Source organism: Canis aureus, chromosome 6 (genome assembly GCF_053574225.1).
Source record: "Canis aureus isolate CA01 chromosome 6, VMU_Caureus_v.1.0, whole genome shotgun sequence".
Taxonomy (NCBI): Eukaryota; Metazoa; Chordata; class Mammalia; order Carnivora; family Canidae; genus Canis; species Canis aureus.
In genome coordinates, this window is record NC_135616.1 from 15034012 (window position 1) to 15050640 (window position 16629).

The window sequence follows — 16629 nt, forward strand, 5'->3', positions numbered from 1 at the left end:
GGCAGAGACACAGGCAGAGGGAGAAGCAGGTTCCATGCAGGGAGTTCGATGTGGGACTCGATCCCAGAACTCCAGGATTATGTCCTGAGCAGAAGGCAGACACTTAACCGCTGAGCCACCCAGGTATCCCATCTTTAGATGGTTTCAATCCCAAAATATAATGATTCAAAATACTTTTCCTTAAACACTTAAGTAATAATAGATTGAAAAACAAGTAAGCACAGAGGATGCCTTGAAACAAACAGATCTATGCCTGGAATTGTGATTAGGCGAAAACTACTTTACCTATAGGTGTGGTAGGTGATGGCTTACCTTGTAGAAAATAAATGTTACTAATTTACTTAGTAACATTTAGTAATTCCTCCCCCAACTCTCCTTCACAAGACCGCCAAGAATTTGGAAATTCTACCAATCACTCTTCAAAGAACTTCTACTACAAGTCCCCAGTAAAACAATAATATGTTATGTTGGATGGGCTGGTGATCAGCTCATTGACTTCCAGTACCACAATAGCTTAGATCAGCTCGAAGGCCACTTGTTTGGGGGTGAGTTGGTGGGAGAGAGAAGAAGACACAAAGCTTGACTGTGGGGTAGCCTGATGAGAGTCCCTATTGATTACACAGTACTAGTTAGGAAAGGTCAAAGATGATTTGATCTATTTCAAGCTGCTGCCTTGAGCTTTCCCTATATCTTCATTCACAGGAAGTCAATAGATCTCATTCTCCGCAAGTCTCAGAGGGTGTGGATTGGTATAGCTCCTTTTCCCCCACATTATTCCCATTCTTTGCCCTTTGGTTCCCCATTGTATGATCTCCTACACAGAAGTCTCACCAGGATCCCTGTTCTATAGCCTGACAGTTGCTCTGTAAGCAAGAGAATGGCTGATTTTATATGCTACTTCTCTTGCCTAAATGATGTACTTAGATTATGTCCAGAAATAGTGCCTCTTCAGTGAACCCCTAAGTTGGTGCATAGAGGGAGGAAGTGAGAGACAGTTCTTCTTTTGCTTCATCCTTGTCTCCAGCCCACAGTCCCTGTATCAGTGGAGAGATGAAGCGAGTAACAGAAAATGTGATACTGATGTTGGTTCTTGATGTTGTGGAACGAAAGAAGTGCAGTTGAACTGATGTGGGCAATGAATCTATTTGGGGTACAGCTAATTAGGTAGGATATTTTATGGTGACAATTCCTTAAAAAAGGAATCTGTACGGCAGGACCTTATCTATAGCATTCTTGTAAGATACTCCACCCTCCACCTTTTTTGGTGTTCTGTGAGAATGTGTTTGACTTTAATTTCTTTATCAGGTGCCCCATTTCCCATGTATTTGAGGGCTTCTGGGAAGGGAGGACCCTTGGTGTGAATGATAGCTGGTTTTCTTCCAACAGGACACCAGGCCTCACACTAGGCACATCCCCTCCAATGAAAAGAAATTTTGACTACCCTGAACAATGACTGTACTCTTAAACTGAATTTAGCAAAAAATGAAAGGACTTGACATTGTACTTGAACAAGCCCTTCAGAAGTGCCTCTTGTACTCTTCTCCACTTTTTGGTGTGAACTTATCCTATTCTATTTTTGGTGTGCACCAGTTAGTCATAAATCTGTTCCTTTGTGTTATACCTAATGGCAAAAGGCATTGCTCTTAAGACTGAAATCTGTTCCTTTAATATCGACATGCTGGAAACAAAAGAGGAGCATGCAGCCAGCATGGAAAAAGGAAGTGACATCTTTGCTTCATGTTCATGGTGCTGGAGATATTGCTGATGTTTACTAAATTCTTCCTGATTTGAACAATTAGCCATTAATTCTCTTAAAGTGCTCTTTCCAATTGGCTTCATAAATTATTGGCTAATACAGAATTCTGAATACAGACAATATAATATTCTTAAGTGGCTGAATTAGGGGGGAATTATGTGGAGAGTATTCTGAAGTTGAGGGGTTGTAGAATAATGTGAAAGTATGCAGTCCATAAAAACCAAGACAAAGCTTCAGCTGCAATAATAGCCTCATAATAGCTTCTTTAAATAGTACACATTTCCACAAGCTACAGTCATGATTTGTTTGTATTAAGATTATTGAGTCAGAAAATGACTCATAGATATCATTTGATAATCAGCTTTATTCAATATAAATTCCCCTGCAAAAGTTGATGTTCAAATACTCTGGCTGAGGAGTCTATTTAGTAGAAGAAAAAAATGAATTTTAGGAAATGATATAAAGAGATCATTGTTTTTACTGTGAAATGATGTGGTGTTGATAATGCTGGATTTTATGCTTTGGTTTGGAGCACTGCATCTGAAATTTTCAATATTGTCACACTCAACTGTTTATTCAATGAGTATTTAGTGAGTGCTTTGTGCTAGACACAGTGTGTTAATGGGGAGACAAAAATGAATGAGACAAGATCTGTGCCCTTCAGGTCTTACAGACTAGAGGAGCACAGGGATGCAAAACAAGCCACCTGTGATTCACTATGTGTCACAATGACCATAATGTTGCCTAGGCATAAAGGTGGCAGCCATAATCATGAGAGTGTGGTTGGGTGGGTGGAGGAAGAAGAGGGCTCCTCTGTGGTACAGACATATTGTGATGGTCTTTGCTGGTTTGGGGGTGGGTTTTTCAATCATTAGAAACACACCAGTTGTGACTGTGGACACAGTCTGGGAGAGCTCATGAGGACAAAGCAGGTACAGAAACCCCAGGCCACATTTTAGCCATCATGCAGTGCTTCTCCAAGGGAAAAAGGTTATTGGCTCTGTCAGAAAGAAGACTCTTTTACACTCGTTAGACATTAAAATATTTGCAACCTGAAAGAGTTTCATTGCCTCTGAAACTTTCAGTTTTGCCTCTGATGTAAACATGCTATGGTGGGCAAAAGCCCAGGACTAGGCACCTCGGTGGTGCAGTTGGTTGAGTATCTGACTGTTGATTTCAGCTCAGGTCATGATTTCAGGGTCGTGGGATAGAGCTCCATGTGAGGCTCCATGCTCAAAGCGGAGTCTGCGTGTCCTTTCCCTCTGCCCTCATCCCATGCACTTTCTTTCAAATAAATAAATACATACGTACATACATGCATAAAACCTTAAAAAAAATCCTAGGACTCCATTCACAGGTCAAATTGTTGGCACATTTGTCACTGTGAGGACAGCACACCGGAAGGTGCCATATTAAAAGGGTGAGTTTATGATCTTAAATGATCCCCAATAGGAAATGTCGGATATTCTCAAAGCCTTTTCTCTGTATCTTTAGTTTTCTTTATGCCTTTGATTGCCTTTCTCCTTAACTTTTTGAGTGCTTGATACTCTCTCTTCCCCCTCATGTCTCTTTCCCTTAAGGGGTGGCTTGAACTAGAAATTTGCATTTGTACTTATTTATCAAACAATTCAAATCTGCACATGGAACCAGGTACTCTTCTAAGCATTTTATAAAAATCAACTTACTTAGTTGAGTTGTCACAATTCTTTGGAGTGGTTGGTTACTCTTATAGTTGCCCCCTTTTTACAGATAAGAAAAGTGGGAAGTAGAGATCTTTAAAACATCCTTACGGACACACAACCAGGGAGCTAGCTGAAGAGCTGGGATTTGAACCCAGAAATCCATGCTCTCAGCCTCCACACGGGTGCTGAGTCCAGCCACAGCACTAAAGTGTGGGTACAGTCTGCCTCAGGTCCACCAGCTCAACCGCTCAACCACTGGGTAGGCTCTTTTTCCTTACTTACCAAGGCTTTTCACTTTGGCCCAGAGCATGCTGAGCTCTTTACAGAAAGATGCCTTTGAAATGCAAAGGTTGACAGCTTTATTTGTGGATCTACACTGTGGTTTTTGGCTGGAGTCAGCTGGGCACCAGCTATGTGGTAGTCAGTCTTTAAAAATGGTGTAATATTCACACTGTTTTTGTTGGATAATTGCATGCCTTTAATTTGTGGTATTATAAACAGAGCAGTAATCTGGTTTAGGAGTAGCCAGAAAACGTTATTTGATATCCATTAAGTCAAGCTGCTATTTTTATTCACCTCAGTAGAGGTGAATATTATTATGGTCCAGAAAAAGCAACGTTGTAATATATTCTAATGGGTGCCTCCTGACTGGATAGAATGGGGGAATAACAAAAGAACCTTCTAAAGAAGGTAGGGAACAATTCTGCTTGCTTCCCTAACCAGTGAGTACAATTTTCCCTTTAGATATTACAAGAGTTTAGCTTTCTCTAGAATATGAGCTTCTTAAAATTTATTTATTTGACAGAGAGAGAGAGAGAGCAAAAGCAGGAAAAAGGCAGAGAAGCAGGCTCTCCGCTGAGCAGGGTCCCCCAGATTTGGGGCTCCATCTCAGGACCCTGGGATCATGACCTGAGCTGAAGGCAGACCCTTAACCAACTGAGCCACTCAGGCTCCCCTAGAATATGACTTTTTTAAAAGGGAATCACACCTTTTTTAGTTCATGGATTTGGAACAATGATTTTTTTTAAAGACCTACTTAAACCACTGTTGCCTAAAATGTTTACCTTACTCTGAATATTCTGAGAGCCGAAGATAAATGAAAATGCTAAATCATGTAAAAATATTTAGTAAATGTAAAGTCCCTATATAGTAACCATATTGGAAATAAAATATTCATCATCAGTGGTTGCTTTTTATCAGTGTCCTGTGATTTAAGTTTACTTATTATATAATTATAGATAAAAAATAGGTTATTTAGATAGCATCTTTCATCCAAAGACATTTCAGTGATTTGCAAACTTGAGCTTAAGTTAACCGTTTAGTCTTTGGAGATGAATCATTCCTTTTGTTTAGCCCATTGGTATAGTATTTAGATTAACTTGTAGGTTTGTATTTAACCTGACACAATCCAAAAGAGCCAGATCAGATATGTGCTAGCAGTCTTCCTGGGGCCCCGACAGAGCTACATGCAGGGAGGAGGGCCCAAGTCATTAGTTTGTGATTAATGTTTATAGAAAGTAATATTTCTACCATTTTATGGATGTAGCAACTGAGGCACTAAGGGGTTAAGTGGCTTGCCTTCGATCACAGAGCTGTTTAGTAGATCCAGGCAAGTCAGGCACCAACACAAGCCGACCATGATTTTACACTTAATTCTCACCAATTTAAAATTTTCCAAGTTATAGTTCCTGTACCTGCCCGTGGGCAGGTTATAAACTGGAAGTTGAAACTACAATGAGAGGATGTTGACAATCATTTTCTAGGGGAAGGAAGAGACCAAGGTTTGCTTTGGCTAACAGAGCTGGCAAGGGGGCCATTGTCCCCACGGACCCAACCCTCTCGGACCGGCTGGCTCTCTGCTGATCCCCCAAGGCTTCCATCCATGAGGATTCAATCAGCCTTAGGGCTGCTGGCCGGGGTGGGGGGGCAGGAGGACTGTAAATCTGGGAAAGCTTCAAGTATTCAGGGTCTTGAACTTTATCAGGTTTGAATGTGTGATTGTGAAAGTAAAGAGCAGAGAAATGACAGCACTCAGTAAATCAAACGTAGAGAAGATCAGGACTGTCAGAGACAAGAGAAAAACAGGCTCTGGGCACAAACCCTGGTGAAAACCTGCAGGCAGGAGAAGACTTTTATGTTCCCTCCAGACTGTGTCTTCTGAAAAACAAATCTCTTTCCCTGTCATTTTATCTAAAGAACAGTATTCTTTGTTTTGTCCCCCGGATTTCTTTCTTTACGTTTTCATTATTGAAGTTTAGATCTTGTTTTGGAAGATGGGGCTGTATACGGAAAAGAAAAGAAAAACCAAACTCAGAAGGAAAATCAGTTGAAAAATGGCTGGAATGGCCTGGATTTTCCTCTATCAGCTATGTGTTCCATAGTTTCTCAGTGATCTTTATTTTTCTACTCCTTAACAAAATGTAACTAAAGTAGAATAAGCCTCCTGAATACAGTGATACCAAACTGAAAGGTACAAAGCCTGAGAGTAGTATCAGATGATCAGATCAATTTAATTAGCGCCTCCCACCCCTTCTATCTAATGCCAGTCCACAGTTGCCCGCCTTCATGGCCTCATCTTTTAACTCACTCCCATCTGTTACCAGAAAGAAATTCCTAGGCAGGGGGTACTGTTGTGGACTGGGATACTTTTCTCAGGGGATGAGTAAACTCATCTCAGGGGATGAGTTTACTATCTCTGTCCTGTAGAAGATGTTGGAGTCTGCTGCTGGCATTTGTAAGGGAGAACTACAAGGAATGTTTCTTCTTCAAAGGAACCAAGAGCAAGGAAAGGATCTATAAGTGTCTCACCCCATTCCTTCCTATCATAATGCAATAAATAAAATCCTCACTGCTGGTATGTAGAAAAAGCCTGAGACCTTTAATGAATGGCAGGACTTCAAGTTGGTGCTCAAAAAAGTTCTTTCCTGCAAATTATTTAGCTCTGGGGAACAGCTGGGTCACACAAGAAATTGAAATTTGTTGTGGTACATGCAAGTCTATTACAGTACAGTTATCGGTAATACTAGTTCACGCTTACGGAGTGCTTGCTATGTGCCAGGTACTCTTAGCACTCTACCTATAAGAAATCATTCAATCCCCTTAACAATCCTGAAAGGGGGAGGTACTTTTATCATCCCCATGTCACAGATGAGAAAACCGAGGCACAGAGAGGGTGAGGCAATTTGCCCTGGTCACACAGTTAGGAAGTGGTGGCGTCAGGATTCCAACAGAGGTAATTCCTTCAGTCCGTGGACCAGAATGACTCCCTTCTTTACAAACTCACTGTGAAGGCTAGAGGACAATGTGAGCCTGGGCACATTTGCAGAGAAAGGATCAAGCATCCCTCTCCATCTTCGAAGCTGTCTGTGGTACTTTGCCTAACCGGCTCTACAGAAGCGCCAACCTTCTAGACTGTAAACACTTCAAAATTAGTTGCTAACCCTTCTTCTTTGTGGAGTATATACGCAGTGCTATTGGGCAAGTGCAGGAAACTGGAGGGCTGCATATGGGCAGACAACTCTTGGTTCTGATTCTCTGCATATTTTCAACATGACTGAGTGCAGAGGTCGTAATTCTGGGTGGCAAATGCAGTAGTTTTTTATTTGAGGGGGCACTTTCCCCTCTTTAATTGACTTAAAGGAGCAAGAGTTACTTAGCAGATCTCTAAAAGCTTATCACCTCCTTTTCTGCTTCCCCTTAGCACTCCCCCCTCCACCTCCACCTGGCCCAAGAAAAGTAAAACAGAAAGGTCTCTGAGCTGAGACCAGCTCTGTGGCAGTGGCATCTGGACTCTGACCCTAGAACTGGCATTGTCTGCACATCTACTGATACCAGCAAACCCCAGGGGAAGCCCAGATCCTGTCTGTCTAGTGTGTTGGAAATTTATGTATCTCTTCCACCTTTTGGGGAGCAGAAATGATCCCTTTCCTTCTGATGCCCTGATTTTCCCTATTCCTGGAGGCTGGGTGAGGGGGAAGGATTAGATAAGGTGGAAGGGTTTGGAGTTCACCTTATTTGGAGTGGGGCCATGAGAAAAGAGAGGCATCTTTAACATCCGGGGCCCAGCATGAGGTGACGAAACCGAAGATGTTGGTTTGCCCTTTGGAATTCAGAGTCCAGTCTCCAACTTCACCATAGAACATGGGGGGCAGCATAAGATACGGAAAGAATCCCCACTGCAGGGAAGCCAATGCAGTCTCTCTAATCTGCCACCCCAAGGTTCTTATCCACCCATACTGCAAAGAGGTAGAAAAGGCTTAGGTGAGCCTAGAGTGGGGAAAGCTACCTCTACAGGGGGGAAAAGAAATGACTTGCAGAACCCCCCCAAAAAAACATGGCACCTGGCTCCCCAAGACCAGTTCCCGGTCCTGGGTCAGGAAAGTGGATATTGCCTGCTTCACCTTTAGTGAGAGGGAAGGGAGCACTCTCCGGGCAGGGCCTCCACCCAGCTGGCAGCCCTAGGCTTTGTGTAGTGATGCCAGCAGTAATTAATAATGACAATAAATATCACACTTCATAACCAAACCCAACCTGGCGATGACTGAATCATGGGACCTCTGCCTCCCACCTGCGTGCTGGCAGTCCCCACCCTCCCCATCGGCCTCAGTCTCCTTTGGATGCCCAGTTCCACCCACCAGGTTCTGACCGGCGGCGGGCGGAGGAGGCCGGGGACTCAAAAGTTCTGCTCCCTGGGACCAGAGATTTGGAGGAACACCGACCCTAGGCAAAACCGCAGGGGGTCGGGGGAGAGTGGGAAGGCAGGGGTGGGGTGACCGGAGTATTATTATTCAGCATCAGAAAATAATCAAAACGGGGTAGTAACTCAGGCCCTCCTGAGCTGGGTTTAGATTTCCTGTCAAGCGCAGGGGCTCTGCTTTGGGAGCCCAGGCCCCTGGAGCCCGGAGTGCCACGGCTCCGGGGGACCCCGAGGCCTGGGCACCTCCACGTTCCCGGTGCAGCAGCCACAGGTCGCGCCGGGCCGGTGGAGGTCTGGCCCGCGGCGCGGAGATGCCAGGCTGTCGGGACGCACCAGGCCGGGGGAGGGCGGCCGGCGCCGGGCGGAATGTCTTTATCGGGATCAGAGAGCCACGGGCTTCTCCTTCGCTTCTCTAAGCGATCGCGGATAGACACCTTTCGATCTTTTGCCAGGCATCTTGGCCCTTAATAGCTAAATTTATTTGGTTTAAAGCGGCCTTGGGAGAAGCAGGGAGGCAGGCTCTTTCGTCGGTCATGGGTGGCCTAGATAACAAGCTTTAAAAGAGAGAGGGAAGAAGAAAGTAAAAAGGTTAATGGACCAGGGGAGGGCGAGGAGGCGCCCAGCGTGCGGCTTCGCGGCGACCCTCCTCCGGCCGCCCCTTATCGCGGCGCTGACTTACCCGCGGCGCAGGCAGCACATTAAGTCACGTAAACAGCGCGCGGGGAGGAATGCCACCGCCGTGACCTCGCGCGCCGCCGCCGCCGCCGCCGCCGGCCCACCTCCGCGCCGGGCAGGCGGCCGCCGGGGGCGCGCGGGGGCGCCCGGGGCTGCGGGGCTGCGGGGGGCGCCCGGGGCTGCGGGGCTGCGGGGGGCCCCCCGGCCCGGCGTCCGCGCTGCGAGTTCCTCGCCCCGAGTGACCCGCGGCGGGCGGAGGGGGCGGGGAGCCACGCCAGGAGGTGGGGGCCACCCGTTCCCTCCGCTGCGGACTCTTCGCGCTCCCGCCGCCACCACCTGACATGTCTAAACAGTACTTTCGGGGTTTCCAGAATTAAAAACAAAACAAAACAAAAAAACGCAAAAAAAAAAAAAAAACCAACAACCCCCAAACAACCCGTTTCCCCCCCCCCCCATCCCCCCCTCAAACGGGATCAGAACTCTCTGGACGCGCCTGCATCGGATTGACAGCCGCTGAGTCGCGAGACAGGCCGCCCCGACCCGATTATTGGGCCGGGAGGATGGCTGGGGCGGGGGTGGGGGCGGGGGCGGGGGAGGGCCGGGGTGACCCTTGTCCTTCGGCACAAGCATCCCAGGGACTGGGAGGAATCCGGTATAGACGAGAAGGCCCCAGAGATCTGGCTTTTCAAACGCTCTCAATGGGAAACCATGTTTTTAAGTCAGAAATTGTACTGTTCCTTTCTGAAACGTCGCTGGAGCAGCGAGGAGCTTTGTGAACTGACAACACGATGGGCTTCAGTTTGCAGGGGTAAAGGCGTGTCGTTCCGCGGGTCTCCGCCCGGGTCTTGAAGCTCCTCTGGAAGCAGGGCGCGACCGGGTCCCCAAACATCCCTTCGCTTTTGGCAACAAAGCCTCCGCCCCCTGCCCAATTGGCTGCTTTATTCTGGCTGGATTTGAACCGCGAATAGTAGTGTGGCGCGACCCAAATGAATCAGCCCTGGGGACAGGTCGCGTCCCAGAGCCAGCAGCTCTCGGAGGACGAGGAGGGCGGCTCGAGGACGGAAGGCTCACTCCGAAGGGGCCACTCCCTGAGTCTAGATAGTCGGGAGAGAAATAATTTCGTTTCAGATTAGCAAACTCACCAAAAAGGAGACCGGCAGAAGGAAAAGGAAAGGAAAAAAGAAAGGGGGAGTGGGGGGAGACCCATGAAGAAAATAGAACTTCTAAGAGAAAGGGACTTCTCCAGCTCTAGGGTTCCTCCCTAGTTTAGGGAGCACTTTTTCCCACTGAGTCCCCCTACCTAGACCAGCTGCAGTGCTCAAAGGAAACCCGGAGCGCGGGACCTGGGGTCCCTCAGGGGGTGGCTTTGAAAATGTGCCGCTCCTGCCCGGGGATGTTTTCCCCAGGGCCAAATCCAATGCATTGGGAAAATGGTAAACTGGATGGGTCAGTCTGGCATCCCTGCCTTTCTGTCTGAACAAACTCTGCGGGATAAACAGTTTTGTTTTGTTTTAAAGTTAACTGAAGAGAAAAACATTTTACCATCCATTCCTCCCTTTAGTTGGAAAACCAGTCTAAAAAAATTGTGACGGTGCAAAGGAGCAAATTACAACCTCCCGCCCTTGTTTTAGGCAGTTTTAAAAAGAGATTGGGAATCTGGAAATTAAAATGCCGGGTCCCTTCTGGAGCCCTTAGGAACTATAGGCTGCCGGCCGAGTTGGTCAGAGTCTGCCTGGCTGCTCACCTCTGTTCCAGCGGTGCCAGAGCCAGCTGCTGCGAGCTGGAGCTGCGGGAAAAGCAGGTCCCTGGGGGTTTAGCTATTGTCCAAGGAAATTCACCCAGACACCTTCATACTTGCTGATATAAAGAAACACACTCAACAGGAATCAGGTTCCGGGCTAGGTCTCCTCAGGGCTCAGGCTTGGAGGCCGTTCACAGCTTGGAATTTAACTTAGACAGAGGATTTTTAAAAACTCATCTCCATTAGAAATCACCTCACTGAGATATGAATTAAGGAAAAAAAAACCTCCTCTGCTTTTAAGAGTAAACCTGAAAATCATTTCAAAACAGTTGGACTCAAAAGAAAGTCAAATGTCCACAACGTTTCTGTAACTGCTTGCAAATGAGACTCTAAAAAACTTCAGTCTACTTAAAAATTTGGTCGGAACTCACGTAACCCCCTGTTCCCCCCCGCCCCCCCAAAAAAGGTATTGGAAGCCCTGGCCAGTGTTAAGCGGAAGGCGGACTCCAGGTCATTTCTTCTGCTAGTCCCATTCGATCGAACTCAGGTTAAATTTTAAAGCCCTGAATCCTGCTCCGGTGGCCAATCTCTGTTCCAGAGTTTTCTACCTTCACTCCACCCGAATTGAGGCCACATTGAAACTGGGAGCCACCACAGTGATTGGGGGAAGCAAAGAGGCATGTAATAAAAATGACTAAATTGGATGAGAACGGTTTATGGACAGTTGTAATAGCAATTTAGAATTCAGAAGTGTTTAGCAGCAATTTACAACGAAGAATGGGGAAAAAAAAGCAACCAAGAGTTCTCGCCAACTTCCTCGATTCCGCTTCTTCCCCTCACTGCCAGGGCCTGTCCCCTTTCCCCCGTTGGACACACAGGTTCACAGCTCATAATTATATTGAGAGGAAACATACTTTTAACGATGGGGGTCTCACAATCTCTCAAAATCATATTTTACAATGCCTCTAGCTACGCCCGTTCAACTCTGCTTAGGCTCCTCTCCCTTCCCCAAATGGAAAAAGACAAAATAGAAGAAGAAGAAGAAGAAGAAGAAGAAGAAGAAGAAGAAGAAGAAGAAGAGAAGAAGAAGAAGAAGAAGAAGAAGAAGAAGAAGAAGAAGAAGAAGAAGAAGAAGAAGAAGAAGAAGAAGAAGAAGAAGAAGAAGAAGAAGAAGAAGAAGAAGAAGAAGAAAGAAGAAGAAGAAAAAGAAGAATAATAAGAAAAGACAGAAAAAGAGAGAGCCCAAATGCTTTCAGGGAGACTGACCTTTAGAAAATCATTTACTTCGATTCACCTGGGGAAAAAAAAAAATGTAAAAATCCATCCTCCCAAAGCAAATTCTCTGTCCGCTGCCTTCTGGGGTCACATCTGTCGGAAGAAATCTTTTTGTGAGCGAAAGGGACCGAGACATATATCACTGCTCCTGCGGCGGATGAACCTGCGGCCGCGCGCCTCGCTGCTGACAGATCCGCGCTGATAACCCCGCGACGTTCATTTCCAGTCCCTTCGCCGGCTCGGGACCGTATCAGTTTGTACACAGTTGTGATAACCATTTGGAGGGAGCGAAGAAGGGGTGTGTATGTGAGGGTGGGGGGTGGGGGAGCGGTATTTCCCGCTGGGTCCAGGGAAGGTGAAGTGAACCCCCTCCCTCTTTCCAACGACTTATCCGAGACTTACCTGCAGTTCTCCGGGATAAGCTCAGAGCAAACGGGGACACGAAAACTTGGAAAGCATCTCGGGGTGCGACTGGGGTGGAAGCCCGTTTCATCACGCGCACCTTCCGGGACTAGCCTTTACGTATACAACCCCGAATTCAGAGTTCCCAAGGGTTAGCTGGTAAGTGTCGACGTGAGCTTCCCGAAACCTCCTAGGAATTTAGTCTGTTTCTAAAAAGCCTGGCAGAGATAGGGAGTTGGGCACTGGATTTCCTTCTTTTCCATATTCTTTGGAGCCTCAATCCCCGACGGTCACCACGACCCGAGCCCCAAGGTCTCGAGGAGAGGTCGGGGAGAGTTTAAGGTAGTTCACATACAAAGGCAGAGCAAAAAGCTCTTTTAACGTGGACGAAATAGAGCGGAAGGGCCGCGGAGTAAAGCACTTTCCCCCTCATTCTGGGGGCACATTGACCCGAAAGCTGGCGCGTCCCTCTCGCCGTGGTTGCCGCGCTGGGCTGTGCACAGCCAACTCCTCTCGTGCCGCACCCCCACCCCCCCGCCCCCGTAAGTGCGTGTGTAACTGGGGGCGGAGGAAAGTGCTGCGCAGCCGGATGGGTGTGGGTCGCCAGCCAGGTCAAGCGTTCCGCCACCTCCGCCCCTCCCCGTGCGTCCCGGGGCTCGGCGCCCCCTCGGTGGACTCGCCCCCACTCCCAGGAAGGTCCTCGCAGCTCGGCCCACACCCGCAGGCTGCGCGGCGCTCATTGTCTGCCCCGGCGGCGCGCTCCCCTCCCCCAGCCGCCCGAGGTCCCCTCCCCACCCTCTTTTCTCTCCTCCCCTCGCTCCCTCCTCCTCCTCCACCTCCTCCTCCTCCTCCTCTTCACCTCCAGCGCCCAGCTGCTCTCACAGCGCAGTTCCGACCCACAGCCTGGCACCCTTCGGCGAGCGCTGTTTGTTTAGGGCTCGGATGAGTCCAATCAGGAGCGCAGGCTGCAGTTTTCCGGCAGAGCAGTAAGAGGCGCCTCCTCTCTCCTTTTTATTCACCAGCAGTGCCGCGCAGACCCCGGACTCGCGCTCGCCTGCCGGCGCCCGCAGCCTCTCTCCGCGCTCGAGAGCCCTCTCCGCCGCAGCCGTTCTCCATGCGCAGCGCGCGCCCGAGGTTCGGCTGCTTTCTCGCTCGCTCGGGCTCCCCTCTTTCCTCCCCTCTACCCCCTAACCCGTCGCGGGCCCCTCAGCCCCGGGCTCTCCGGCCCTCTGCGGGCCGCGGTCGGCTGGGAGGGTGTCTCCCTTCTTCTGTCGCGGCTCCCAGGTTCCCGGGACAGACACCGCGGACCAACTTCTGCTGTCTCTTCCTCTCTCTCTGAAGCGCTTATCTGCGCGCAGCCTTATCTCCGAGTTATCTGGCGCAAAGGGGCGGGAGCCGGCAGTCAGGCGGGCAGGGAGACTTCTTTCTTGCTATCTAGACCGGGTCTGTGTGTGGGCATTAATTTTAGTATGGTTATCTCCGATGAGCCGAAGCGATCTGGAAAAGCAGCTCGGAGGAGGCCCGCCTGGCTGCATTTCGCCTCCCTTCCCCACTGCCTCCGAGTCTCCCCGTCTCTCTTCCTGCTCTCCCCTTTGGGGTGGCCTCGGCCCCGGGGCGGTCTCACGCCCCCCGCTCCCGCCTCGAGCCCCCCCCCCCCGCATTTCCCCCTCCTTTTCTCAGCGCTCCGCTCCACCCCGCTACGTCCGATTCCGGAACGGTCCGGCCTTTCCGCGGCTGGGGATGACCGCGGGGTGGGCGGGGGTGGCCCCGCCGGCGTGAGCGCACGCGCTGGTGGCTGCAGGCGCGAGCCGTGCCTTAGGTGTGCGGCGCCACGGGGAGGAGGGTTGGGCGTGAGACTGCGGCCCCGCGGGCACCCAGCAGTGCCTGGGCCCGGAAGGTCAGAGCCTGCGGTCTCCGCCCCGGCGCCCCACCTTCCCTGGGCTGCAGCACACTTCAGTCTGGAGCTCGCGTTGCGTCCGGTCCAGGGCGGTCCGGGAAGCTCCGGGGAAGCCGGTGTGGGAGAAGGCGGCGGTTTCGTTTTCGGGGACAGGTTGCCTTCCTTTACGCTAACGATTGTCACTCGGGCGGACCTCACACTGAGGCGTCCCGGGCGGGGACTCCCGCAGGGAGGCGGGAGAAGGCAGCGCCGACGAGCACGACTGCTTTAAAAAGTTCTTTTGTGCGCATCGGCCGGGAGAGAGCCACTCTGGGGCGGAAGGACGACCTCGGCGGGTCTCCCCGTCACCCCCGGGAACTGGCGCGCGGAGATGGAGGATGCTGCGGAGGGGGTGGGCGGCCGGGCGAGGGGCCCCCGGCGGTGCAGGCCGGGCAGGGCGGGTTTCCCGGGCCGGGGGGGGGGGGGACCCCGCGGCGGATACCCAGGCCCCGCTCCCCTCCCCTTCCCCAACACCCCCCACCCGCCCCGCCCCGCGCCCGCGCCCGCGCCCGGGCCGGAGACGGGATGTTGGAGGAGCCTCATTAGCTCGAAAAGGCAGTGGGAGCGAGGTGCCGTGCGGCCTGCGCGTTTGGTGACCCTTTTTGATTTCTCCTCCCGTCCCCGCCTCCCCCCACCCAGCCTCAGGAGCTAGGAGTCGGCTTGGAGAGGCGCCGGACCGTGGATGGCCTTGACTGACGGCGGCTGGTGCCTGCCGAAGCGCTTCGGGGCCGCCGCCGCGGACGCCGGCGACTCCGGAGCCTTTCCAGCGCGGGAGCGCTCCTCGCCGCCGTCCCCCATCTCCTCCTCCTCCTCCTCCTGCTGCTCCCGGGCTGGGGAGCGTGGCCCCGGCGGCGCCGGCAACTGCAGGACGCCGCAGCTCGACACGGAGGCGGCGGCGGGACCCCCGGCCCGCTCGCTGCTGCTCGGCCCGTACGCCTCGCATCCCTTCGGGGCGCCCCACGGACCTTCGGCGCCCGGGGTCGCAGGCCCCGGGAGCGCCCTGTCGAGCTGGGAGGACCTGCTGCTCTTCACTGACCTCGACCAGGCCGCGACCGCCAGCAAGCTGCTGTGGTCCAGCCGCGGCGCCAAGCTGAGCCCCTTCGCGCCCGAGCAGCCCGAGGAGATGTACCAGACCCTCGCCGCCCTGTCCAGCCAGGGGCCGGCCGCTTACGACGGCGCGCCCGGCGGCTTCGTGCACTCTGCGGCCGCCGCCGCCGCCGCCGCCGCCGCGGCCAGCTCCCCGGTCTACGTGCCCACCACCCGCGTGGGCTCCATGCTGCCCGGCCTGCCGTACCTGCAGGGGGCCGGCGGCGGGCCCGCCAACCACGCGGGCGGCGGGGGCGCGCACCCCGGCTGGCCCCAGGCCTCGGCCGACAGCCCCCCGTACGGCAGCGGGGGCGGCGCGGCGGGCGGCGGGGCCGCGGGGCCCGGGGGCGCCGGCTCGGCCGCGGCGCACGTCTCGGCGCGCTTCCCCTACTCGCCCAGCCCGCCGGTGGCCAACGGCGCGGCGCGGGACCCCGGGGGCTACGCGGCGGCGGGGGGCGGGGGCGCGGGCGGCGTCGGCGGCGGCGGCGGCGGCAGCCTGGCGGCCATGGGCGGCCGCGAGCACCAGTACGGCTCGCTGTCGGCCGCGCGGCCGCTGAACGGGACGTACCACCACCACCACCACCACCACCCGAACCCCTACTCGCCCTACGTGGGTGCGCCGCTCACGCCCGCCTGGCCCGCGGGACCCTTCGAGAGCCCGGTGCTGCACAGCCTGCAGAGCCGCGCCGGAGCCCCCCTCCCGGTGCCGCGGGGCCCCAGCGCAGGTAAGCGGAGCGCCGCGGCGGAGCGGGGGGCCTGGGCTCCGGGGCGCGCGGGGGTGAGGAGCGGCCAGTCGCCTGGGCCTTGTGCCTGGGGCTTTTCTCTCTGGGCGCCCCGGGAGGACTCGCAGAACTCTGGCGGGGCCACCCGGAGCCCGGCGGACTTGGCGAGGTGCTTCTGTTTGGCCGATTGTTGTTTCAGTTCCTTTCCACGAAGGAGACTTCGTGCGCGTGGACGTGTCAGTGCCTCCGAGGAGCTCGGGGGACGTGAGCAGAGAATGGGATGGGGAGGAACTGACAGGGCCTGAGACTTGTCACAGGCCCCGATTTGCCCAAGCACAAGAATAGGACTCTGTGGAGGGCGGGCGTGGGGGGGGGGGGTCAGTTTAGGAAATGTTGATTCACCCCTCCTCGGATACGGTCTCACCCAGTCCAGCTCCCCAGAGGTGAGGAACTGTGTGTCCCTCAAGGAGAGTATTTAAGAGCTGCCCAGTGGAAAAGAACCTAAGGAGCCGGTCGGCTTCCTCCTAGGTGAGAGGGACAGTAGAGAGGCCACCTGGACTGGCCAGCCTCCTGACTATGCCGAGGGAAAGCTGGCGGAGGGGTCCTTTTGCTTGACATCAGCTGAGCAGAACTGTCTGGGGTTGCTGCTGCTCCTGCC

The 16629-nt window shown here is 52.6% G+C and overlaps 1 protein-coding gene and 2 long non-coding RNA genes across 10 annotated transcripts in view; 1 reads left to right on the top strand and 2 right to left on the bottom strand.

Moving 5' to 3' along the window:
* Positions 1-6295: 6295 nt before the first annotated feature.
* LOC144315550 (uncharacterized) lies at positions 6296-8918 on the bottom strand. Its single transcript, XR_013381261.1, has 2 exons — positions 8814-8918; positions 6296-8688 (listed from the first exon to the last, which is right to left on the bottom strand). It is a non-coding gene; the product is annotated as an uncharacterized LOC144315550 (long non-coding RNA).
* Positions 8919-9504: 586 nt separating this feature from the next.
* On the bottom strand, positions 9505-13061 carry LOC144315552 (uncharacterized). Of its 5 annotated transcripts, none has more exons than XR_013381263.1 (4): positions 12228-12938; positions 11817-11918; positions 10110-10595; positions 9505-9903 (listed from the first exon to the last, which is right to left on the bottom strand). It is a non-coding gene; the product is annotated as an uncharacterized LOC144315552 (long non-coding RNA). The 5 variants fall into 5 exon arrangements; XR_013381264.1 differs by having other exon boundaries at positions 11817-11844; positions 12228-12936; XR_013381266.1 differs by having other exon boundaries at positions 10554-10595; positions 12228-12930.
* Positions 13049-16629, top strand: part of GATA6 (GATA binding protein 6) — a 32226-nt gene continuing 28645 nt past the window's right edge. Inside the window, exons 1-2 of one of the 4 annotated variants that reach the window (XM_077900235.1) lie at positions 13049-13361; positions 14803-15974. In XM_077900235.1, the coding sequence (XP_077756361.1) occupies positions 14846-15974 (1129 nt within the window). In that variant the 5' untranslated portion in view covers positions 13049-13361; positions 14803-14845. Of the gene's footprint in view, positions 13362-14052; positions 14516-14802; positions 15975-16629 lie in introns of those variants that run through there. The other 3 variants (XM_077900238.1, XM_077900236.1, XM_077900237.1) reach the window with 3 other exon arrangements.